The sequence below is a fragment of the Aethalodelphis obliquidens genome, unplaced genomic scaffold (genome assembly GCF_003676395.1).
Source record: "Aethalodelphis obliquidens isolate GAN/ISIS:26980383/991018 unplaced genomic scaffold, ASM367639v1 scaffold30, whole genome shotgun sequence".
NCBI classification, from domain to species: Eukaryota; Metazoa; Chordata; class Mammalia; order Artiodactyla; family Delphinidae; genus Aethalodelphis; species Aethalodelphis obliquidens.
Window position 1 is genome coordinate 22,010,675 of NW_020837974.1, and position 27,320 is coordinate 22,037,994.

The 27,320-nt window shown below is 38.9% G+C and overlaps 1 protein-coding gene across 1 annotated transcript; it reads right to left on the minus strand.

Moving 5' to 3' along the window:
- Positions 1-271: 271 nt before the first annotated feature.
- On the minus strand, positions 272-27,320 carry ACSM3 (acyl-CoA synthetase medium chain family member 3). Its single transcript, XM_027126721.1, is given in 17 exon segments — positions 272-397; positions 1,279-1,398; positions 4,284-4,363; positions 4,366-4,382; positions 4,487-4,556; positions 4,559-4,613; positions 5,602-5,691; positions 8,621-8,652; positions 8,655-8,700; positions 9,616-9,742; positions 11,715-11,794; positions 12,067-12,223; positions 12,342-12,485; positions 15,099-15,299; positions 26,282-26,425; positions 26,427-26,497; positions 27,079-27,320. Coding segments are annotated over 17 exon segments (1,719 nt in total). The 5' UTR covers positions 27,280-27,320; the 3' UTR covers positions 272-313.

Consider the following 27,320-nt stretch of genomic DNA (forward strand, 5'->3'; position numbering starts at 1 on the left):
AAGAATTATTCAACTAAGATTTGAACTCCAACAGGTCAGAGATTCGGTTCAGAAACGCTTCTATACTGTATGTTTAAAAGTTCCATGGCAGCTGATGGTATTCTATTTATATTGCCAAATTATAAGAACATTGACACTAATGCAGAGGAATTTACTGAATATTTTAGTTCAGAATTCAGCCTATGATGTTATAACCACAAGGTATTTTAAATCAGTTAGTTTATAAGCATACTGTCACATTTTGAAATCACCTTTTCATAATCTTGTGGTTTTACAGGGCCTTATTTTATAGATACCATGATAAGTAATGAATTTAAATTGTTTCCCATTCTTTCTTCCTCAGTTCATTTCTTATCTTCCCACTAATAGTCTTTGGCAGCTCTTGAATAAATTCTACCTGTAGATATCAAGGGAAGAAAATTAGCCCAGAAGTTTTCATCTTTAGACAAAGTCAACTATATAAAAGTTCTATTATGAACTCTAGGTGAAAGAATCAGGACACCCATTGGGGTGAGTTTTTGGTAACAACCAAAAAAGGGAGAGGGGTATTGTTGATATTTTTCTTGATATTTAGTACAGTAAGTCCCCTACACACGAACCTTCAATTTGTGAACTTTCAAAGATGCGAACATGCATCTGGTTCCAGCAAGGAACCCGAACCTGTGCCATCAGCATCAGGCGTGAGTGACATTGAAGCTCGCCCTCTGCCTCCTGTTGCTGACAATCCTTCAACTCTACCATCTCCCACCTCTTCTCCCTCCTCCAGTCAGTAACTCTTTTTGCCTGTTCACTCGATGACAGCCCCTGTATGCCAGCTGTTGTACTGCACTACTGTACTTTTCAAGGTACTGTACTTAAGATTAAAAATGTTTTCTTTATTTTTTGTATTTGTTTTTTATGTATTATTTGTGTGAAAAGTATTATAAACCTATTACAGTACAGTACTATATAGCCGATTGTGTTAGTTGGGTACCTAGGCTAACTTTGTTAGACTTAACGAAAAAACTAGACTTAATGAACATGCTCTCCAAACAGAACTTGTTCGAATATAGGGGACTTACTGTATTTATTATAAGTCAGGTAAGCCAAATGACCCAGCAAATTAGTTTAAGGGTTTCATTTTAATCTCAAAGATTCTGATTCTTATCCGTGTCATTAGTTTAGTTTGGAATATTTGGTATAGCATGTTTGAGGAGAATGTTCATTAAAATGGAAAAAATAAACAGCTGAAAATTTCCAGAATACTAAGCAAATATTGTTCATAATCAGAATACCTACCTTCCTGGGATGTTTGTAAGGTGCTGTAGCTCTTTTTACATGCTCCTGAATCTCCTTCTTCAGTTGTTCTTGATCGTTTGACTTCTAATCAGGGTTCAGAACAATAAAAGCCTTTACTACCTAAAATAAATATTTGAACACCAGGAAGATGAGTTGTATATTCTTATGTTTTAGTGCGTCTTTTCTTTCTCTTAACTTGGGAATCTAATCTAAATACCTGATGCAGTGGGCCACAAGGTTTATTAGGGTCTGATCCCAGCTCTATGCTCTTAAGCCAGCCAGTTGACTCCCACACCTAGATTTTGTATCTAATACGAGAGCTTCTGGAACCCCTGCTTTGATTATGATCTATACGTGAACCTTCTCATCTAACTACATCTTAAACTCTACTTTCTGACCTGTTTCTGATCATCTCTGCTCTTGACTTCTTGCCTCATCTTTTATCTCCTTCAAAAAAGTTTTCTTTTGGAAACTTGGTAATGCACTAAGCACAGTCTTTTATATAACAACCCAGCCTGATATAGTCTAGCTCATAGGTCACCACCCTCAGTGTGGCCCTAATAAACAGTATTCTCATGGGTTTGCCATATCCTTATTGAAGGGAATAGTTCACTGAGTGAGACCGTCCACTCTTTATTCCATAGACATTTCTGTTGATGCAAGGCTATGAAGATTCCAGCAGTCACTTTGCTATTGCTCTGACCCATTTACCTGGCCTTCAGTGATAAGGGTAAAAGTGGTGATGGTCCTTGCTCTATAATTGGCAGAAGACAGGGAAGAATTCATCACTTCGTGCTCACAAATCCTGTTCCCCAAAGTTCACCCTTCCTTGAAATGTTTTAGAAAATCCTGCCCAGAAATTTTGGACCTTTACTGGAGAAGACAGAGGCCGTTCCTCATGTGTAGTCCCCTTCAAGAGGGTATTGGAATTCTAAATGTTCTCTCCTGGGGCACTGCCAGCACTGCGATTTACTGCCTTCCCTAGAGGCAGAACTCTAGGTGAGTCAATTAGTATGCACCACCAAATCCAGAATACCAGCCTAGGGTTTGCCATGGAATGATGCTACCTTGTGGGCATAGTTCAGGAGAGTCACCTGTAAATTTTATGATTAAATATTCAGCACTTAAGAGGCTTAAATCTTTTGAATTCACAGATTCATGTATATAGCTTGAAGATAAGTTGGCAACATTACCTATCTACCTTGGTCTGGAAGTAAATAGTTGATCAAAAATGGATTATTTGAGAGACTAAGTCACTCAGGACAACTAGTTAGTGAGAAGTGAAGACTTGCAGTTATAAAATTTTCACATTTTGGTCATTGCTTACCAGTGTGCAGTTTTACAACATTTTATGAGCAATTATTGCTGTCTTTACCAAAACACCTTGAAAATTTCTAAATTACATGTGCCATGGAGCAGTTGTGTGTGTATGCATGTATATAATTTTATCCTATCCATTTTTTGACATTTCATAGAATTTATTTGTATTTATGCCTGCTCTATTTCTTATCAACATTTTTATGAATAAAATAAATTATCCTTGCTATAAGTGAATTGTGCAAAGGCAAATTATTTTAAGAACTAGTGTCTAAATACTGGTTTGCATATTGATGACTTGTACACCTTGGGTAAAGTCTAATTTATCTTTATAAAAGTCTTTATAAACCATTACAGAAAATGATAAATTATTAAGGAACAATCTAACATGGTTAAGAGCATGAACTCTGAAGTCAGACAACCTGGGTTCAAGTCACACTTTGTGTGTAATCTCAGGCAAGTTAGGACACCTCTCTCTGCCTCAGTTTCCTTCTCTGTAAAAGGAATTTGTGAGGATTAAATAAGTTAACATATGTATAGGGCTTATAACAATACCTGGAACATACTAAGTCATTAAAAATATTAGGTATTAGTTGTAGTAATTTCTTTTGCACAGAATTTCAGAAAAACTTTGAAGCCCACTTATGGATTTTAGGTTAAAAAAAATCTTGTACTTCTACTACTGAAACTAATACCTAATATTTTTAATGACTTAATATGTTCCAGATGTTGTTATAAGGCCTATACCTATGTCAACTTATTTAATCCTCACAAGCTTTATTTTAAGAAATTAAAAATCATTTTTAATTCTATTCTCCAGAGAAAACCAGCAAAGTGGTATAAATTATTCCTGTTTTTTCCCAATACATTTATACTTAAAAATGGAACCATGCTATACATTACAGCTTTGAATCCTTCTCTCTTTCTTTTTAAAAATTTTTTTATTGAAGTGTAGTTGATTTACAATGTTGTGTTAGTTTCAGGTGTACAGCAAAGTGATTCATATATATATATATATATATATATATATATAGACTCATGAAACCCTACTGGTGGAGTTCAGAGAAAAGGGACAAACTTCAATAATCATTGAATCTGTTCCCTGCTCTCATTACCTGCAATATTGGAGGCCCTGCCTGGCAAAGGGGGCCTGAAGAGTGGCATGGAACCTTTAAACCCAAACTACCACGTGATCAGCCCAACAGAGGTGAGCTTTGAGGACTCCTGTCTTATTCATAGTTTATTTCCTGAACTCTGTACTTACTGACCGAGCCAGACTACTTCTGGTTACTTAGTTCCTGTCTCAGACCTCGTTCCCACTCCTGATATCTGATGCCAGCCTATCCTCCTCAGCTACACCAAAGTCCATGTTGGTTTCCAGACCTTCTGGGTAAAAACTTGAGCCTTCTAGCTGACTTCCAGCACCCTATCCTGGTGTGAGCCTGGGTTGCTGGCATTCACACCGTCTTTGCCCCAGCACTCCATGGAAAGAATTCAAATTCTTTATAGTATATATTTTCCGTCTCATTCTGTAGCAGTTCTCTCTGATTAGCATATTTCTATCTGACTTGCATATTTAGTAACATAGTGAATGAATCATTTGGATAATTCTGTTTCAATGAACTACTGTTTAGAAGTATGTTAGACTGCCAACAAACTATAAGATAGAGACGAATCAGTTCCCTTACCTCTCCTCTGATGGGGTCTGGGCTGCTGGCGACAGCTAACTCTGCAAGTGCAGAATGCTTAGTCAGGGCACTTTCTATCTAAACGGTCCCATTCGGTAACTGGGAAACAAAACCTGTGGCAGGAATTTGTAAAGGTGAGCAAAAGGTTGACTCCAGAATACCTACAGTCTGTTAACACAAACATATCCACAGATGAAAATTACCCAGAGGATAATATGATATCATCCACTCTTGCAACAAACCAGAAATGTCCATCCTCATCCATGTAGCCCCGTCCCCAGTGATATAGAAATTGCCTCATAGAGTTGAAGCTGTTTCTGTAGGATTAGCCTATAAAACTAATAATTAATATTATTTTGAAGGTGACTCTTCAGTTGGATTTTTAAATATTTAAGGAGAAAGAAAAGTTTGGTGTTTTTGAGAATCCTTAGAATGAAGACGAGCAAGCATGGGAAATAGGGGTGAAAGTCTAGCATTGAGCCAGCCCAGTAATCAGAGAGGTAAACTGTGATTACAGAGACTAGGCATGCTGCCATCCTGAGAATTTTCTTAGATTGGTCACAAAGTAAATATTGCAGGTGCTCAGAGGAGAAGGCTAAATAAGTCTTTTGCTAATTGGTTAATATCTAAACACTTGCAGGAAAAAAGAGAAGTCAATACTCAGAGTTAAAAGAAAGTACCAAATGAGTCAACAGAGAGGGTTTTTTTTTGTGTTTGTTTTGTATTTGGTTTCGTTTTACACAAAAGTAGAGAATTGATTCTGTAAGTTTAGCAGGAAGAAAAAGGAAGTATTTTTACATTATGTAAAATCCACTGACAATTAGAACCTGGGCCTTTGATTATACTGATGTAAACTTTTCTCTAATTTGTATACTGTAATTAGAGATGAAAGTTGTTTGCAAACAGTAAGGAGCTTGGGAGAAAGAAAATTACTTAAGCTCACTGCACCATTCTGTCTCTCTCACTCCTTGCATGAAGGGAAACCACTAATCAGATTTCAGGAAAATTATTGGGTGCTGATTTACAGCAGAGAGGATTAATGATATTAAGAGGGCTGTCTTCTTTCTAGGGCCCCCTTCCTCTTACCTTCACGGGCTTGGAGCAGTGATCTAGCCTGGGGGGACCAGCGTGCCCTTCTCTAATAAGCATTTGAGTATTTCTTCAGTTCCCTGTCTGAGGGATTACTGTTCAGGACAATGAATCTCTCAAGAAAAGGCCGAATACCTATCCTAGGTGTATTTTGTGGCAAATAGAGATCGTTACCAAGCACTTTTGAGAAATAAATAGAAAATGAGATGTTATTTAATAAGTCTCTTACCACATAATGTGTAAAAAGGCGAAATGGTCGGTTAGGTAGAACTCAAATGCCAATATCTCCTTGTCTAGGTGGGCCATTTACATCTAAAATCTAGAATGAAACAATAATTTATTTAAGAGAATTTTTATTTAATGCCACATCTGAAATCTTTGCTTTGCGCGTTTTGTTTTGTTTTGGTTTTTGCCATTTAAGAATGCAGACTTCAGAAAATTTTTAAGTATACTTTAAATTCCTAAGAGAAATGTATTTATTTAAATTCTTACTTCAAAATATATTATAAAATGCAGGTTAGCAAAATGTGAAAGAAAAATAAAATTTTTCTTTAATTTTATCATCCAGCAATAATCACATTTTGGTAATATCCTTTGAGATGATATAGACATAGAAAAAAATAGGATCACTTTATAATATTAGTGTTTTGCAACCTGCTTTTATCATTTAGCAATATATCTTAATTGTCTTTTCCTTTCAAATAAATATTTCATTACTGGTTTTCAAACTTTGTGAAACAAACAAAATCTTACTTCAGAAGCCCAATGTGAGTAAGTACGAAAAGGGGAATGTTCTCTGGCTGAGACAGTGGTGGGTAATCCGAAGCCTTGCTCTCTTATCCTCTCGTTCTCTGGTACCTAATAGTAGCTAGCATCCTAAATAATAAATGCTAATGCTCTAACTACTTTATATGTACTATCTTCTTTTGTCCTTACAACAGCCATATCTGGTTAGGAGTATTATGCTCATTTTGTATATGAGGAAACTGCGGTGCAGAGTGTTTACGTATATATATATATATATATATATATATATATATATAAATGGAATATTCAGCCTTAAAAGAAAGGAAATTCTGACACATGCTACAACATTGATGAACTTTGTGGACATTATGCTAAATGTAATAAGCCAGTTACAAAAAGACAAATACTGTATGATTCCACTTATACATAGTACTTAAAGAGTAGTCAAAATCATAGAGGCAGAAAGTAGAATGGTGATTGTGAGGGACAGGTGGGAAGAGGAATTAAGGAGTCATTGTTCAATGGATATAGAGTTTCAGTTTTACAATATGAAAAGAATTATGGAGATGGATAGTGGTGACACCTGCACAACATTATTTAATGTGGTATTATTTAATACCACTGAATTGTGTACTTATAAATGGTAAAAATGGTAAACTTTAAGTTATCTGTCTTTTACCACAATAAAAAGAAATTTGGATAAATAAGTGAAAGTGGAGATGCTTATGGGGGATGCATGGGGCCATGCATGGCTCATGGGGCCAATCCTCTTGGCCACACGATTTTTGCATTCAAAGATAGTTACTCCAATAAATCACTGGGCTTAAATGAGTGGGGAACTGGTGGTACACTGCAGTTGGGATGGCTGTGAGTATAGCTATGCCTGTGAGACTCTGATAGCCATGCATGTTGGGAATTGTCATCAAGAGAAAACATCTATGTGAAATGCCAATTTTTGATTACTCGTAATGCATATATGATAATGCTTAATTATCAGTATTTCTTTCTCTGGCCTAAGGCAGCCTATTAACCAATGAACTATTGTTACGTCTTTTTACAGAATGTAACCAATGCTGCTCTACCATCTCTCCTTAGAAAAGTTTTTCAAAGGAAAGGAATTCCAGGGAGAGGTGAATAACAGTGCCTATCTTTTGGACCTTTATTATGTGCCAAGCACTTTGCTATACTCTTTAGAAATATTACCTCATTAATCCTCACTAGAAACCTGTGAAATCAGTTCTGTTATTATTAGGGTTACCAACCATCTTGATTTGCCCATGACTAAGGCAGGGAGTGTATCCTCAGGATGTGCTACTTTCAGGGCTAAAACTAAATAAGTCCCAGGCAAACTGGGACAAGTTGTTCACCCTGGTCCCTGTTTTACAAATAAGGAAACAGACTTTAACAGCTTAACCAAAGATACTCAGCTAGTGAATAGCAGAGCCAGACCAAAACCATCAGGCAATCCTACCTTTAGACAAGGTTCCATAGCAAAGTGAAAGTGAGGGAAAGGAACCAGCATCTGGTTTATTCCATAAATAGTGACATCAGCAACCAATCTCATCTAAACTTTCTCAAACTTACCTGATTATAAGAATTACCTGAGGTGTTATTAAAACACAGAGTTCAGCATCCCACCCTAAATTTATTGAATCAGGCTCTCTAGAGAAGGAGCCTGAGAATTTGTATTTTTGACAAGTACCCATGTGATTCTTTATGATCAGATAAACTTGGGAAACATTGGTCTCATCTACGACTAACCCTCAGTTAAGATTGATTCTGAGGTCTCTGTAAACTCATCCATTTTGTGTTTTTGTTGCTATTGTTTTCTTTTAGGTATTAGTGTAAGTTCCTTTGGCTATACTTAGCTTTGGCTGGGTTGATCCGAGAACAAGTCTAACCCTGTACAAAATGTGCTGATGGGATAATAAGATGCCCCCTAGGGATCAAGTGATGAAAATGGCAGTGGTTACACGACAGCCAGGAACTGGCCAGGCAGGCTTAGGAAGAGAGAGAGAACGCTGCAACCATTGTAAACTGTAGCCTCTTTTGACCTACTTGACCCTTTTAGGAGGTCTGGAGCTCCCTAACCAGAAGGGGCAGTGTGGTGTCACAGTTAAGAGTATGGATACTGGAACCAGATTCCTTGGGATTGAATCTCAGCACTAGCAGCTACTAGCTATGTGACCTTGGGTGAGTCTTTTAACATCTCTGGGCATCATCTGTAAAACGGTTCTAATATTGCCATGTCTCTCATAGGTTCCTTCTGGAAAATAATATTTATAAAATGCTTAGAACTATTTGGCATAAGAACTGCTTTTGAGAGAAAAAAGAGACAAATAAACTAACATTTCTAACCCATTTCCATCTTTATATGGAAGTTAAGATATCATAGAAGTAACATAATCATCACCAAAACTAGGAATGTAAGGGAGTAGAAGCGGGGTAGGTGGTAAACAGATTGGGTTGTTAAATATTTTCCTGGGAAGGGATGTACAAACCTTAACATCAAAAGCAGGAGAAGGCTTCCCATTGAGCCAGGCTTAATTTTCATTCCCTTAAAATTTCCACAGATTAGTACCTAGTTAAGAAGAAGAAAGAGTAAAGTAACATGGCAAATAACTTAAATTTATTCATTCATCCACCATGCATTCATTCAACAAATATTTATTCAGAACTTACTGTGAATCAGGCTCAAAATAAAACAAATTCTATGCTCTCATGAAGTATAGAGATAGACACTAAACAAATATAATAAAGTTATAACACTAAGTAAATTTATAATTGCTAAAATATCCATATTTATGAAAACATTTGTACTCATATTCGCATGATACTTGTTATGCTGTTTCTATTTAATACGTCAATTTTTGTTTTTATTTTATTTTTGGTATTCTAATTTTTGACCAGGTATTACTTTCTCATGGTTCATAAATTGAAGCATTATAAAAAGACACACTGAAAAATTTCTTTCAGCCTTTCCCTTATCTGCTCCATTTTACCCCTCCCTTTCCTACATAATAACCACTTTTGTTATTATGTCATTCATTTCCTCTAGAATTTCTTCTTATTTCTACGAGCTCTTTAGATAAACCTTTTTAGAGTGTGCTTATCAAGGAGTTTTCCAGCAAACTTCATATTTCAAGTAACAAGGAGCTCAGCATTTTCTATTTTTAAAGTAGCCCTAAGAAATTTCCTCATTACATAAGGGGAGATCTTTTTGTAGATCTAGTATTTTTTAATTAAAAAAATTTTTAATGCCCTGGTCCTGATCAATTATATAGTGGCTTTCCTCAATGAATGGCTATTTAAACTGTATCTGTTACAGAGCTTTTTTGCAACTATCTTCCCTCAAGTTTTTTTTTTTTTTTAACTGTTCTTCTAATCACGCCACTCCCTCCCTATCCCTCAACCACAAAGATATAATAAACACTTTGGTTTTTATTCATCTGACTGAATTGAGTCCAGCCCTGTCTTTTCAGTGAAGTCTGTATACCGTTTCAGTCTGTCCATATCCTTCGTGGATATCCAGACCTGTCCTGTTTCTCCATTGTTCAGTCACTTCAGAGTTGACTGACTCCCCAGCACTTAAACAGTGCTTTAAGCTTTTGAACTTATAGTTTCTCAGAAGACAGATAACGAGTTAAATTTAGGAGGAAAATGGAGAAAAAATGGAAATTAGGGTTATTTCTAGTGAAATTTCATACAAAGTGTTTTTGTTTTTCCCCCAACTCCCTTCTCCAATACAAAATAAACAAAACATTCTACCATAAATTGACTCCCGAAACACCAGTTTTTATTTTTTTTCTTTTTCTCCCTTTTATTTGGGGCGGGATGGGGGCGGGGGCGTGATTTGTTGCAGAGAAAAGCCATGCCATCCCTAGGGAAGGTACCACATAATATGTTAAATCAGGGATGAAAGGTTTACCAATTGTCTGGTTAAATTGTGGAGTATTTATACAATAGAACACTCTACAGTTGTTAAGAAAAAAGAAGAAGCTCCTGGACTGTACTGTTCAATAGCACTTTTTGTTATGATAGAAATTTCTATGCTGAGCTGTCCAGTATTGTATCCTCTAGCCCTGTGTGGCTGTTGAGCACTTGAAGCATGACTAGTGCAACTGAGGGCCCTGAGTTTTTTTCATTGAGGTATAATTGACTTATAATGTTGTATTAGTTTTAGGTTTACAACGTTAATGATTTGATGTTTGTATATAGTGAACTGATCAGCACAAGTCTAGTTAACATCTCTTACCCTACGTATTTACAAGACTATTTTTTCTTGTGATGAGAACTTTTAATATCTACTCCCTTAGCAACTTCAAATATGCAACACAGTAAGTCCCCTGCATACGAACCTTCAAACTGCAAACTTTCAAAGATGTGAACGTGTGTTTGCATGTCCAATCACATAAGTTAGCTCATGTGTCTGGCATACGTTGTCACGTGCGCTCATCCTCTACAAGTGGTTGTGCTTTTGTGTACTTTACTGTGCAGTACTGTATAGAGGACAGTAGTACAGTATCTTTATTTCAAGCTCAGGATGTCTGGAAGCAAGCGTAAAAGCAGTGGTGATGTAGCTGGTACTACTGTACTTTTCAAGGTACTGTACTGTAAGATTTAAAATGTTTTCTGTATTTTTTGTGTTTGTTTTTTATATATTATTTGTGTGAAAAGTATTATAAACATATTACAGTACAGTGCTATATAGCCAATTGTGTTAGTTGGGTACCTAGGCTAACTTCATTGGACTTACAAACAAATTGGACTTACGAACGTGCTCTCAGAATGGAATTCATTCGTGTATGTGGGGGACTTACTGTACAGTATTATTAGCTATAGTCTGGAACTGAATTTTTAATTTAATTAAAATTTAAATACCTACATGTGGCTAGTGGTTACCAAATTGGACAGCACAGTTCCAGGATGTGTTGTAGGTGAAGAAAGGAAGGTCAGAATTGTGTGCATATCATGTTCCCATTATGAAAGAGAGGGGGAGAACATATGCATATTGGCTTGTGCATGCATAGATCTCAGGGAGAGGGAGAACTGAGACTGAGGACAAGGTATGGAGGAAGACTTTCACTAATATATTCTTATATACCTATTGAATTTTATGTCATGTGAATTGTTTCCTGTTCAAAAATCAAAGTCAATTAAAAGTAGTGATCAATCCACACTTTCAAATGGAATCAGTAATAAAGGACATTCATCTTTCCTGTTTGCTGGGATAGGGTTTTAAATAGGGGTGACATATATTTTCTCAGCTCAGGTAGCAGTCATCACACAAAGGATAAATACCTTCTTATCCATAACCACTGGGCTCAGAGCTATACACTTGGCTGAACCCTCCCTTTCCTGTCCTTGCTTGAGGGAAACCACCCTGGATATAGTAATTATCATTTACAGAATGTAAGCAAGAAGGAAGGGGAGAAGAGATTGCTAAACCCCATACCTGCTGGCCTGGAGCTATGTTTTTAGGCAGAGAGATCTTTTATTTTATAAAATAAAAATATTTTATAATATTTCTTATAATATTTCTTCTTCTTCCTCTCCCCTCCTCCCACTAAGTACCCATTCACCAACCTTTCTTACCTGGTCTTATCATTCTGCACAAGTATTCTATCTGCAATTGGTGCTGAACAGAAGACTGTGATGGGAAACTTGCAAAGTGTCTGCAATTTAGAAGAAGTGGTCTTACCACAATTTTTATTAAGTGCCTAAATGTCTGTGGTAGATACAGCACAACTTAAAACATTGTTTATTCTAACATAAACTCGCTCACACCTTTGCTTTGTATATCCTTTCAGGCTTATTGATTTTACAGACATGAAATACTTTAAATCATGTTGTCTACTCTGATTTCCGCAAGTTACTTTATTCACCAGTCCTGTCAGTGACAGTACTAATGCATTTCTAAATGTTGACCTCTTTTGCTCTGCCTTACTTGTAAGATGGAAGTTGGCTCAAACCGTGGCAAATAATGTGCAAGTACACATGCTCCCTGGATCCGTGGAGAATAAACACTACTCCATGCAGATTTTGCCCAGCCTGTGTCTGAGGTATTCCACATGACTTCCGAAGGGGTCAAATCCAGCCAGAACCTGGGTAAACAAAGAATAGACTTTATATATATATATATGAAAAGAAATTTAAAATACCAATAACGGAATCATCACCTTTGTAGCACTGACACTTCAAGCTACAGTCCTGTGAGAGTACCTTCCGTTTATAGATAATCCTAAACCAAAACTGCTGTGGGTGTGTCCGGTCATTTTAGGAGATCCGCTTGTTCCGCTGGTGAAGAAAATGGCCATCGTCTCATTGTGTTTTGTCTTCACACAGGTGTTGTTGTCACTGGCATGTCTGTGAAGAAAGAATTACAATGATTCTGCACATTAAACACAGCATCACATTTTTTGTTCTAGTTTTGATTTTTTCTTGGCTGCACCACACAGCATGAGGGATCTTGGTTCCCCGACCAGGGATCGAACCCATGCCCCCTGCAGTAGAAGCGCAGAGTCTTAACCACTGGACCACCAGGGAGGTCCCAAACACAGCGTCACAGACTGTTACCACAGAGAAGGATTTACTCAGACCTCTTCATCTCATTGATCAGGCCCCAGTGACTTAGGGTGAATTCCAAGGTAAAAGCCATCTCTCTCAGGACCTCCCTGGTGGCACAGTGGTTAAGACCCTGTGCTCCCAGTGCAGGAGGCCCAGGTTCATCCCTGGTCAGGAAACTAGATGCCACATACATGCTGCAACTAAGAGTTCACATGCCACAACTAAGGAGCACACTGCAACTAAGACCCGGCACGACCAAATAAATAAATATTTAAAAAAAAAAAAAAAAAGCCATCTCTCTCTGCATCTTTTAAGGTGCTTTCCAGAAGCAAACTAAACTTTGTTGTCAATAGCCCATTTATAACAAGTTGACTTCATAGCTTTGTACTGTATAAGGAAGAGTTGAAGCAGTTTAAAAACTCAAGAATTTTATCATACCTCCAACAGAAAGAGGATTCTATAATCTTATAATCATGGATATGTGAAGAAAAATGTGATTTTAAAAAAAATGGGTATGTTAATAGAAGTCATGGCTAATGGTATAAGGCAGGGATAATCAAGCTATAGCCCACAGGCCAAATATGGCCTGCCTTCTGTTTTTGCAGATAAAGTTTTATTGGAACACAACCATGTCCATTCTTTTACATATTGTCTGTGACTGCTTTCTACACTATGACAGTAAGGGTGAGTAGGTATGATAAGAGACTGCATGGCCTGCAAAGCCTATATATTTACTATCCATCCCTTTTATAAAAAACATTTGCTGACCCCTCAAAAGGATGGTTTTTCTGTTTCTCAAAAAAGAGTCTACATAGTTCTGAATATAGTAAACAATAAGACTGAAGAGGATCTAAGTATCCACCTAGGGAAGGAAGGGCCTCAGTTAAAGAGAAAAAAAATTTTGGTTCCAAAGGATAATTGGGCTTTGATACATGTCATACATCAGGGCAGCTGAGGGGAGGTAAACTCTGCACATTTGAGTGTCTAAGAAGCATACAGAATTTTATTTGGGAATATTGAGCTGAGAATGAATGAATCAGAAATATCCAGCCATGAGAAATATAGAAAAGCTATTTTTAAATCCTAACAAAGATAAGCCAAATGTTTAGGCTATAATTCCATGATTTTTTTCTTTAAAAAAAGTTAGTACTATAGCTGTGTACCTATCACTTCTATCATAGATATGGTTACTCTTGAAACCTAAGGCAGGTTTAGTGTACCAGTCTCTCAGAAGCGTTATACATAGCAGTTAGGTATGTGGGCTCAGAAACCAGACTGCCTAAGTTTGAAACCCAGTTCTGCTAGATCCTAGCATTTGACCTTATTCATCTGTATGATTATAGTTCCTACTCCCTAGGTTGTTGTGGTATTTAAATGAGTTAATATATCTGAAGTGCTTGGATTAGTTTTTGGCACATAATCAGTGCCATATAAATGTTAGCTATTGTGCAATTATAACATTTTTATTAGAACAGATTTTGGCCTTTGATAACTCAATAAGTGTTAACTATTTTAGAAGAGGTAGGAACAAGTCCATAGTTGCCAGCATGCTCCAAAATCATTGAGTAAAGGTAGGAAGCTCATTCCAGAAAGGGAATTTGCTGCCACCCTAAAGCTAAAATATAACCAATACTTGGCGAGATTTCCAAGTGACCCCAGGAAGCACCCCAGAGCAGGGCTTGAACGTCAGTATAATTCAGTTTTATAATTGCATCCATTAAATATTCTTCATACTATAACCTGATAGAAATGTTACTGTCATCAAGGGAATGATGCAGCCTACAAAGAAGGATTGACTGTGATCAGTTTCCCTGGGAGATAACAGCTCTGTGGTTGATGCTGTGATGCACCTCCTAGATCCTGCTTCAGGATTTAAAACATACTCCCTCCAGGTGCTAGGATCCTTCTTTAGATACTACCTTGACTGAAGACAGCTGCCTTGCTCAAGGTCATGCCTCCTAAGGACAGCCCATACCCAGTTACTGATCAGCATAGGACCTCTTGCTTTAGCTGGGCAGAGCTTTGAAGGGCTATCCAAACTCCACAGATGTCAGTAGGCTGGCTGAGGGCTTTTTTGAAAGTACAATCCCACATCTTTCCCTTTCTTTCACAGGTGTTTAATGCAAGATAACTCCTCAGCAAACTTCTTACACAACTAATCTCTGTCTTAGGGTGTGCTTCCTTGAGATCCCAACCTATGAAAAACACTGCCAGCTCCTTATTGCCTCAGAGCTTTGCACTATAAGTGCAGGAATAATCACCAGTTGTTCCCTTTGTCAAGAGTCCAAGAATTTAATTAAATTTTTGCCTATCGTTTTAATTTTCATTTTTCTGGTCAGTCATGGATTGACTGTCTTATCAATGTTGCGTTTCTTCTTGGGAAGCTGTTCTACAACAATTATGGCTACTCACTTCGTCATCTCCTTGAGGTTCTCCCATCCCTCTCTGGGGCTCTGAGACACAATTATCTTGGAGTGCAGATTTTCACATTTAGATGCAACACCATCTACTGCTGGAGCTAAAACATCATTGGTAATAATGCACTTTGATTTTGAAGACGGTAGTCGGTAGAGGATGTCTTTCTGGGTCATCTGAGTGGTTCCTGGATTAAAACTGTCCCTAAAGGAGAAGAAAAGAAAATGTTTAGAAAGCATTTCCTTCACCATGTTAGGGTAGTGTAGATAACTCATGTACATTCTGTATTTCTCAGAGTGAGTTAGTTGGTTTTCTAGGCAAGGTATCTGTCTTCCTTTCATTATTATGCTTTTGCCTTTCAAGGGATCTCAAAGTCTATGACCCTTTTGACCTAACATGAAAGGGTATTAAATCCTGGATAATTATCTTCTATCTGGAGACCATTCATAACATTCAGCTTGAAGAGGGTTTTGATTGAAAAGTAATATTACCCAACATTTATTTAGTACTTTGAGTGCCAGGTGCTATTTAAGTGTTTTGCATGTTTTAACATTTAATCCCTACCAAAAAACACAAAACTCAAAAGCTATTGTCAACTAAAAAGAAAATACACAACATGAAAGTCGAGAATTATGTTTTATTGGGAGGACTTTCTCAGGATGTAAGCCTGGGAGCAGCGTCTCAGATAGCTCTGAGGGACTGCTCCGAAGAGTGAAGGGAGAAGCCGGGATATATAGGGGTGGTTTTTACAACAAAAACCAGGTAGTTGGAACATCAAAAGATTACTGTTAATTAAAGAAAACCTGACATCTCAAGTTAATGAATTTAGTGCTTTTCTGTGTATGGGAAGATGCAAGAGTCTGGGCTCACTGAAATCATTCCTTTGATAGGCACCTCAACTGTCTAGGGCCAAGATCCTCTTCTTTCCCATCCTGAGTTCCCTCAGGGCATTACCATCAGGGGCAGCTACAGTGGCTGATGCCTTGATGGCCACAACATCCTTTGTTTGCTGATATAGCAGGTGGCATTCTTAGTCCACCCTATAAATAATATGCCCAAGATCACTGAAGTAGCAAGTGGCAGTGCATGGACTGAACCCTGCAGCCTGACTTCAGAGCTGTACATTTAACCACTTCGGTTCAGTGCCTCTTAAAACATACATGAATATTTTATGGTTTCTTTCCAAAGAGAAGGATTGAGGCCTTTATCTCTTCTGTGCTTCTACTCCCCACCTGCTGTAAATTACACTGTAAGGTGTAGTGTAATGGTTAAGAGTGTGTCCTGGAGCCAGACACTCTTAGTGCTTGGCCTTGAGCAAGACTACTTCACCTCTGGGATTTTCAGGTTCTGCATCTGTAGAATGGGATTATAATAACACTACCTTCTTTATAGGATTATTAAGGACTAAATGAGTTAAAATGCATGTAGAGCTTAGAACAGTACTGAATAAAATTTAGCTATTCTTTTCTCTAAGGATTAATGGACTTTCAAGAATATATCTGTATCTGTATTATATTTCTATCTCTGTCTCTATCTGTGTTCCAGATTCCACCACTCAAATTCCAGACCTTCAAGTAGGGGTGGAAGGCATTTAGTTTATAATGGTTTTTCCTCTTCCTAGTGACGCAGCAGGCAAGGAATTTTGAAGAACATATATCTGGTCATTCCTGGACTCTTTATTTATTTAAAACTTTTTATTTATTTTTAAATTTTTGGCTGTGTTGGGTCTCCATTGCTGCGTGCGGGCTTTCGCTAGTTGCGGTGAGCGGGGGCTACTCTTCGTTGCAGTGCGTGGGCTTCTCATTGCGGTGGCTTCTCTTGTTGCAGAGCACAGGCTCTAGGCACCTCGGGCTTCAGTAGTTGTGGTACACAGACTCAGTAGTTGTGGCTTGCGGGCTGTCGAGCGCAGGCTCGGTAGTTGTGGTGCACGGGCTTAGTTACTCTGTGGCATGTGGGATCTTCCCGGACCAGGGATCAAACTCGTGTCTCCTGCACTGGCAGGAGGATTCTTAACCACTAAGCCACTAGGGAAGTCCCATTCTTGGACTCTTGACACTGGCTCATCTTTCCATTTTGGAAAGGACAAGTCCCTCCCGTGGAGTCCTTCAAGAAACAGACAACCAGGACCAAAACATAAGGTTCTTTAGAATATCTTCCCTTTCTAATCAAAGCAATGCAGCAATTTTTATGAGGCTTCAACTCCAAGGTTATTCCTTAGAGATGTTGCACCTAGAGATAAGTAGTAAGCCTGCCATGGCCAACACTTTTCCATAATTTAAAGGCACTTACAACAAACCCACTGTTGACATTTCATGACCAAGGAGAAGTACTTTATTTAAACACATTACCCTTAGATAATTAAGTTCTGCCAATACATAATTCCTAAAATATCTTTAAAGGAATCTATTAACAGTGATCAGTCTTACCTATTAAACATCTTCCTATCCAAATTATCATTTGGGAAGCATTACACTGTTTACTTTAAATATAAAACAATCTTCTGGTATTGCTCTGGAGCGATGTCCTAGATGATTATGTAACAGGGAAGAGCCAATTCTGACTTCTTGTTGGATCTGTTTCTTTAACTTTTGCTTTTCGTTGCTTTTGTTATTACAATCACTGTCTATAGCTGTAAGCACACATAATGGCCTGCCACAGGGAACCCTGCCCCCCTGCCTGACTGTTAAACTAAAGTGCCTTTGTTCAGCGCACAGAGAGACACTCTGACCCTGGCCACCTGTGAATGGCTGCAGAAAAGAAGAAATTAACACATCCCCTCCCCAATGCAGGCCATTCGAGGAGATGTTTTGCAAGATAAATGGCCTTTTTACTTTACTTCCTCACCTCATCCCCCTCCCTGTTCTTTAAAAGAAACTGGCATCCAGACCCCAATAAGATGGTGTTTTGGGGACCATAGTCCGCCATATTCTCCATCTGCCAGCTTTCCGAAAAAAGTCTCTATTAGTTGCCTCAACACCTCGTCTCCTGATTTATCGGCCTGTCCTGCAGTGAGCAGAGCGAGCTTGGACTCAGTAACAATTATAAATACAGTGGATACCTTTATTCACTAAAAAAGTATATTGAAGCCTACTATGTGGTGGACACTTTTCTAAGTGCTAAGGATACTGTAGAAAACAAAATGGACAGAGGTGCCTGCCCTCATTCTAGACAGACTGGAAACACATATACAATATCAGATGATAATAAATTTGTTTAAAAAAATAAAGAATGAGCACTTTGGGTGAAGGTAAGGGGAGGAACTGTTCTAGATAGGTTGGCTGGGGATGGCCTCTCTGAGGAGGATACCTACTAATATTTAAGTTTCGTGTAAAAAAAAAAAAAAGTTCAAAACTTCCAGAAATGAAATGCCCGTTTCTGCTATACATTTGTATAAATGTATAGACATCATATATCTTTTCAAATTAGTGTTTTTATGTTCTTCAGGTAAATACCCAGAAGTGGAATAGTTGGGTCATATGGTAGTTCTAAATTTTTTGAAGAAATCTCCATACTGTTTTCCATAGTAACTGCACCAATTTACAGTACCACCAACAGTGTATGAGAGTTCCTTTTTCTCCACATCCTCTCCGACATTTGTTATTCCTTGTCTTGTTGATAATAGTCATTCTAATAGGTGTACAGTGATGTCTTGCTGTTGTTTTGATTTTTTAAATTAGATTTTATTGGAGTATAGCTGCTTAACAATGTTGTGTTAGCTTCTACTGCACAGCAAAATGAATCAGCCATGCATATACATATATCCTCTGCCTTTTGGATTTCCCTCCCATTTAGGACATCGCAGTGCATTAAGTAGGGTTTCCTGTGCTATACCGTATGTTCCCCTCAGTTGGCTCTTTTATACATAGTTATCAATAGTGTATGTGTGTCAGTCCCGATCTCCCCATTCCTCCCACCCCACCCCTTTCTCCCTTGGTATCCATACATTTGTTCTCTATGTCTGTGTCTCTATTTCTGCTTTGCAAATAAGGTCATCTATACCATTTTTTCTAGATTCCACATAGATGCATTAATATAAGTAGGTGTCTGTGGCTTCATTCAGATGCAGCCCATCACTGTGTCTTTTCCCTGTTATGGTTGCCCTAGATGTAGTGCCATGCTGTGGTGTGGAGTGAGGGGGAGCTGGTCAGCTTGGGCTGGGGTGCACGGTGAGGTGGTCTCCCAAAACCTGGTAGCCACCAGGGTAGACCTCTCTCTGCCCTGCCTGTGGGCAAACCAGCCCCTGTGTGCTCCTCACAAGTGGAATCCAAGCTTCTCCAGGCTTTCTGTCTGTCCCAGTGGCTCTCCAAGCAGCCAGTGGGTCTTGTCTCCTCCACAGGTCCCCAGGGCTGAGGTGCCCAGTCTGTGGCTTGACCTACTCACTCCCTAGGGCAGGTGTCCACCCAAGGAATCTCCCTTTTCCTCTAAGTTCCCTTCCAGGGGCACAGGTCCCAACCCAATCCCCTTTTTTCCCATCCTACCCAATTGTGTGTGTGTCTTTCTTACAGCCTTAGTTGTACAGGAGTCCTTCTGTCAGTTTCCAATTAGTTTTCAGTGAGAATTGTTCCACATGTAGATGTATTTTTGATGTGTTCAGGTGGGAGATTAGTGCCGGGTACACTTACTCCACCATCTTCAAGAAGTTCTCAACATTTCTTCTAAGGCAGGTGTAGCGGTGAGTTCCCTCAGCTTTAGTTTGCCTGGGAAAGCCTTTATTTCTCCTTTATATCTGAAGGAAAACTTTGCTGGATAGAGTATTCTTGGCTGACAGTTTGTATCTTTAAATATTTTGAGTATGTCATTTCACTTTCCTCTGGCCTGTAGAGTTTCTGCTGAGAAATCTGCTGATAGTCTAGTGGGGGTTCCTTTTAGATTACTGTCTTTTTTCCCTGGATGCCTTTAAAATTCTTTATCATTAACTTTTGACAGTTTTCTATAATGTGTTTTGGATAAGGTTTTTTTTTTTGCATTGAGGTAAGTAGCTTCCTGGTAATTAACTTCCTGGACTTGTACGTAATTAAGGTAATTAGCTTCCTGGACTTGTAATACAGTTCCTTCCCCAGGTTTGGGAAGTTCTAGCTATTATTTCTTTAAATAAACTCTCTGTTCGCTTCTCGCTCTCATCTCCTTATGTTGCCTTCCTAATGGAATGAGATGGTTCTCTTAGAAATTATTCATTAAAGAAACAACAACAAAAAACTTAATTTTCTCTCTTCTCCATCCTGGGTCATTTCTAGATTTCTGTACTCATGCTTGCTGATTCTTTCTTCCATATTGTCTGCTCTATTTTCAATGCTTTCTATTGCATTCTTTATATCATTTATTGAGTTCTTTGCCTCCAGAATTTCTATTTGTTTCCTTTTTAGAGGTTCAGTCTTTTCGTAAAATATTCCTCCTGCTCATTAATTTTATTCCTGAGCTCATTGAAATGACTTTCTGAGTTTTCTTATAGATCATTTTTTAAAAAAACATCTTTATTGGAGTATAATTGCTTTACAATGGTGTGTTAGTTTCTGCTTTATAACAAAGTGAATCAGTTATACGTATACATATGTCCCCATATCTCTTCCCTCTTGCGTCTCCCTCCCTCCCACCCTCCCTATCCCACCCCTCTAGGTGGTCACAAAGCACCGAGCTGATCTCCCTGTGCTATGTGGCTGCTTCCCACTAGCTATCTATTTTACGTTTGGTAGTGTATAGATGTCCATGTCACTCTCTCACTTTGTCCCAGCTTACCCTTCCCCCTCCCTGTGTCCTCAAGTCCATTCTCTAGTATGTCTGCATCTTTATTCCCGTCTTGCCCCTAGGCTCTTCATGACAATTTTTTTTTTTTTTAGATTCCATATATATGTGTTAGCATACGGTATTTGTTTTTCTCTTTCTGACTTACTTCACTCTGTATGACAGCTATTTTTAGTTCTCTATCAGATTGCAATCTTCCGTGAGTTTAAGTTTGGTTTCTAGAGAACTGTCACTTTCTTTCCTGATACCTTGCCACTGTGCTTTTTCACAGTGCCTGATGACTTGTTCCTCTGCCCACCCATTTGAAGGCGTGAACACCTTTCTTATTAGGTAAGATTTGTTTACTTTGATTCTAACGATTCAACAGGTTGGTAATTAGAGGACTTTCTTTTGTTTTCCAGTAGGTGTCACTATAGCACAAGTCTTTGGTTTCCCTAACCTGACCTGCCCGTGACTGTATTGTCGAATCAGTATTTTCCACCCTTCACCACCCCTGCCAGAGGTGTCACTGGAGCCCTCATTGTCTCTGCTTGTGCCTTTGGGGTCCTTGGTGCCTTGCTGCTGCCAGTGTTGCTGCTGTTGCTCAGGTCACCCCTGGGGCACCAGGATGGCAGGCACCTTGGCCACATCTGGGGTTGTTGGGCTTGTCAGGTTTGCGGGCACTACGGCCTTGGGCAGGGCAGCTGGAGTCTTGGGCACCACTGTGGCTGGTGGGGCCAGGGTCGCAGGCCCTGCTGCTGCTGCTGCTGCCTGGGTCCCTTTGGCTGCATGTGCTGCTTCAGCTGGGAAGCTGGAGTTGTGTGCACCACCTCCCCTGCTACCACTGGGTTCTTCATCCACTGATGGGCCAGAGGGCCAGGGTTACGGCACCCCCTCCACTGTTCCCTCGATTCCACCTCCTATGTGCCATTCCACCCACCTTCAGATGTACAGATGTGTGGATCTCTCTGGTGTTCCGGTGTACTGAGCAGAGGAACCTTTGTAGAGTTATATATGTTTTACTAGTTGTAAATTGAAGGGGAGAAACAAAGGAAACATCTCACATTGCCATGATGCTGACTTCCCCCACCTAAATGACTTTTAAAAATTTTTTATTGGAGTATAGTTGATTTTTAAGAACTGTTCCTATTTCAAAATTTTGTAAAACTTCTAGAAAGTTCTAGAGAGTGCACTGGGCTCTACACTGACTTTCTGAATGCCTTTGGGCAAATGACAATGTTCCTTTTCCCCCATCTATGAAAGCTTTGCCTTCCCTGTTTATAAAATGAGACTTCCCCTTCCTAATCATAAGGCTCTTGTGAAGATAAAATGAACAAATGAGTGAACGTTTATTATAATTCCAGAGGGACCACGTACATTATAGAAACTTCTTCAAGACCTGTAGGCTGAGATTGGGTGTTATACTAGCTTTTTGTGGTAAATATTACTTAAAGGAACAAATTCTTGGCAGTTAATATTTTTTAATAATTATATACTGAGGGCTCTGTTGTAAAGGGATTTGGCCTACAATACATACAAAAGAGTTTGAAAACTAAAATGTGATATGAGTTTGTTGTTGGCACTGGGGACTGACTATAGAGCATATCTCTCTGAGAATTTGGAAATAACAGAAATAGATTGACTTCCAGGAGCTAAACTTTAAACTCAACATAAAATAGATCAGAACAGAGATATTCATAGTCAGTGTAAACAGACATAATGATTCACAGAGAAGCAAGATTAAACCATACCCTGATATATGATATATTAATATAGAATTGGTCTCAGAAAGGGATATTGCAGCCACAGAACATAGAAAAAGGAGACTTACTAGGGCAAATCCCGACAGTACTCATCCAAGCCTGTCTGGAGGAGAAGTCTCTGTTAGGGGATTTCACTTACTATCGTCCCTGGAATGAGGCGGCCCCTAGCCAGTACCTACATTCACACTGGACGGTTTTGGTTTTCTCAAATCTACAAATTCTCTCTTGCCTTAGGACCTTTGTAGAAACTTTTCCATTTGCCTAGAATGCTCCCATTACCCATGCCTTCTCCCATTGGCTGACTCATCCCTCAGGTTTCAGCTTAAATATCCCCCTGACCTTCTCTCAGTCTATAGTGATACTGCTCTTAATGCATTCTGATGGCTCCTGTGTTATTTCCTTTATAGCACTTGTCACACTATGTGTTTACGTGACTCATGACTCTCTTTCCCACTGGACCCTAAACCCCGCAGCTCCTAAAACATAGCAGGTGCCCAGTAAACACTTATTGCTTGAAAGGATTGTGGGTATAAAGAGATGGGTGGATGAACTGGGCTTTCAAACCCCAGTGCCAATAAATTGAATTATGAAAGTTACTTGTTTTGTCCACTAAACAAACTTCTGGCTAAATTTTTTCTTCTCATGTAGGTCTGTGAACAGGGAGAGAGGGGGCTACTCATGCCAGTCTTTTGGCCCTTCAGGCAAATTAATAAGTTGGTAATATCATTTTATATACCTTGTATCATAAACATGGTAATGAGAGGCCTCCCTCAAGATGCAGAGCTCCACTCTCCACACACTAACATAAGCCAATTAGTGACCAGTGGCCAGATCTCCTCAGTTTACCAAGGTCTCGTCATTCTCCGGGCCCCCAGTAAGATAGAGGCTCACTTCCTCTAGCTCGGTGGTTCTCAAACTTGAACATATATCAGAATCACCTGGAGGGCTTATTAAAACATAGATTTCTGGGTTTTGTATATCTCTACCCTAGTTTTAGATCCAGTAAATCTTGGGCAGAGCTGAAGAACTTACATTTCTCCAAGTTCCCAGTAATTCTGATTTCAAATGCTATATTTTAATATTATCCCTTTTAGTACTATGTACTTTTTCTTTTTTGAAAGCACAGTAACAGTTATCTCACTACTCTCCCCTTTAGTAATGCATTTCCAAACATTTTAAGACTCCTCCTAAGACACTGTTCAATTATACATTTTTCTTTTTTTATTGCAAAAAATACCAACTGTGCAACAGAATTCATGTAGTGTATATCTACAATTTCCTTTAAAAAATATGAAAATAAGAATTATCCACCATCTAGCTTAAAAAAGAGAATTTAACAATATGTTTGATGCCCTCTGTGTGCTCTACCCCAAATTATCAGGTAGCCATGATCCAGAATATTGTGTTAACCATTCCTTTGCCTTTCTTTATCATTTTATCACATATGTATATAGCCCTATGTAATACATAAACAACTTGCAAATATTTAAATTAGCTAAGGTTTATTAAAAGGGAAAAATTATTAGGAAATTCCAACTATGAGCTCATTTCTTTTTTTGTTTTGTTTTGTTTTTGTTTTTGCGGTACACGGGCCTCTCACTGCTGTGGCCTCTCCTGTCGCGGAGCACAGGCTCTGGATGCGCAGGCTCAGCGGCCATGGCTCACGGGCCCAGCCGCTCTGTGGCATGTGGAATTCTCCCGGACCAGGGCCCAAACCCGAGTCCCCTGCATCGGCAGGCGGACTGTCAACCACTGCGCCACCAGGGAAGCCCATGAGCTCATTTCTTATTCTGCCCTGAAGACTAGCACTATTAGTATATTAGATTTACCATTTATTGCCTCCCTCTCATTCTGTCTTCTAAGAGAATCTGCCTTCCTTCTGCCCACAGCCCCAGTAACCAAGCTTTATCAGTTGAAGCTGCCTCTGATAACTTCTGACTGGCCTAAGCCAAGCTGTGCCAATCAGATTCTGCCTTAAATTTTAAGAGACTGAGTGGATTAGTGGACACGACCTACAGTGTTAAGGCCTGAGACATTAGCCTGGAAAATCAAAGCCATGCACCAACCAAAATGAAGAGAAACAATGTGTTAGCAAGAAAGAAGAGGTCAAAGGAGCAGGTGATTGTTTTTTTTTTGGAGCAGGTGCTTGAGAAAGGCAGAGGCAAGGCAAGAGGCCCTGTGGCTTCAGAGCGAAAGAGACAGATAGAAGCTGCCTGACGAATAGCCTATTCTCTTGTAGAGGCCAGTTTTTCTTTCTGCACTTTTTTCCCCTGTAAGATTCTCCAGTAGATGTTCGATAATTTTCCTTCATTATTGAATTAATATGAATGGATTTCTGGTCCTGGCAATCAAGTAGTCTGTTACTAAGACAGTGAGCTTAAGCAGCATTCATGAAAGCAGTCATTTTGTTAAAAAACCGTGCAAAAGAGGACTGTGCAACTCCAGTGTATAATTTATATGTACACATGAGATGAGAGCATATAGCTCTCCTCAAATGCCAATGATTATAATAAATTGAGAATGGTTACTTAACATAATGATTTATTATGATAATAAGGATGTTAATTCAACAAATATTTCACTGAGACTTACTGTATGCCAATCTTTGGATACATAGAGATGAATATATCAGTCATTGCGTTTTAGGAGCTTTCATAGTCCTATGAGAATGACAGATTTATAAACAAATAGTATCGCCAGACAATACTGTACAGGTTAAAATAGAAACACATGTGTATTTCTTTGGGGGATCCCAAAAAAGAAAGCATCTAGACTGGGACATCAGGGTGGGGCTGCTGAGAGGTGACATTAGAGCTGAGACTTTAAAGTCTAATAGAAGTTAGGTGGTTAGGTGGTTAGGTGTGAATGAAAGGCTTTCTAAGCATAGGAAATAGTGTGCACAAAATCAAGGAGATGAGAAAGATCACGAACTATAGGAAACCATTTGACGTGGTTGGAGCAAAGAGTATGAGGGTGGGGAAATGAGAAAAATAAAGGGAAGATAGCTAGAGCCTTCCATGACACACCTAAGGAAGTTCAGATTTTATCTGGTGGGCAACAGGGAGTTATTAGATAATATCAAGCAGCAAAATAAAAGGATAAAATATGTGCTCTAGAAAGAACACTGGCTATGAATTGGATTGAGGTGGGGTGTGGACACACACAAGACCAGAATTAGGGATTCTTTTGGGAAAGTGCACTCAGGAGACGGTAAAGATATGAAGTAAGGCAATGGCAATGAAGTTGGAGAAGAGGAGGCATGTAGGAAGTCAAATTTACAAGTAGGAACTGATTAGGAAGGAGGAGTAGCAGATGCCTGGCTTAGGGCACCAGATTAATGGTAATTAACCAGGAGACAGATAAAGGTTTGAAACAAAAACTAGGGTGGGTTCCTTGAGTTTGGGACTGATTGAGTTACAGATGACCATGGGTCCTATAGGAGGAGAAAAGCAGTAGGTATAAAGGTGTTCAGTTGTTGATTGGCATTCACTTAAACTTGTTTCATTATGAAAAACCCAACTCATAGTTTAGGTTAAAAGATATGGCATGTTTCCAACACATTTCCAAGGTTCGTGAGAATAATACTATATTTTGTATAGTTCCTCAAATAATTTGCCAAAACAAATGTCTCGTGATTACTTACACGTTTTGGAAAATCTCTCATCCACCATAGTTTAAATATGATCAGATCGCAAACACTACTAGCCTGTTTGCAGACAGGCTACATATGCAAGCTACCATTCGGGGATCCTGGGCAGAATCACAATTACTCGATCTCCCCTTTGCAGGGCACAGGCTTCTGTAAGTATATTTGCAAATTTCCTTGAAAAAGATCCCATTCTACAAACTCCATCTCACTTCTTCTCCATTTCCATTTATCTACCAGAAGGCTAGATTGGAAGGTCTCTTTCCAGCCTGCGGAAAGACAAATCAGTCATAGATTTAAAGGTGGTTGTGCAGCTAAATTCTGTTTCAGCTGACTTAGTGGTATATTTTCTCTGAAGAAAATTCACAGGTCATTAGTTAGGACATACTTGTAGTATTTGGGAATAACTCTGGAGTCCTTATTTCTAGATGTTGGGAGCCATGTCACTTCTTCCAGCATACATCATTTCTCATTTAGCCTTTTTCTTTCCATAAAGTTAGAATTCTTGCATCCCTCTGTATTTCTCTCAATGCACTTTCTATGCCTCATTTCCTACCATTTCTTACTCTTGGATTCACTTTTCACTCTACTCCTTTTTGTTTTTTAAAAAATTAACCTATAATCGTACATTTTTGTAACCCAAGCTTTTTCGACCATGGAACTCTTAACATGTTGAACCAGATGTCCTGTGCATTACAGGATATTTAGCAGCACCCCTGGCCTCTACCCATTAGCACACACCCTCCCCCAAGTCGTGGCAACAAAATTGTCTCCAGACATTGTCAACTGTCCCTTGGGGTAAAATCACTCACAGTTAAGAAACTGCAGTCTGACTGGCCCTTGCTCCAACCTTTTCCATATTGGTCCATTGGTCTAGGACATCTTTAGCAAAGTTGAAATACTCTGGAATCTCTAGTTTAAAGTCCTGCTTCATGGATTCATAGTTGGAGAAATCCTGAGGGATTACTGTTCTATAATCTTTATGCAATGCTCTCAAAGAACAAGGAATTGCTAGGCCCTGAAAATACTTGGCACGAAGTAATATCTGCATGGTGACAAGAGCTAGCCTCAGTCCTGCTGAATGTTTTAGCA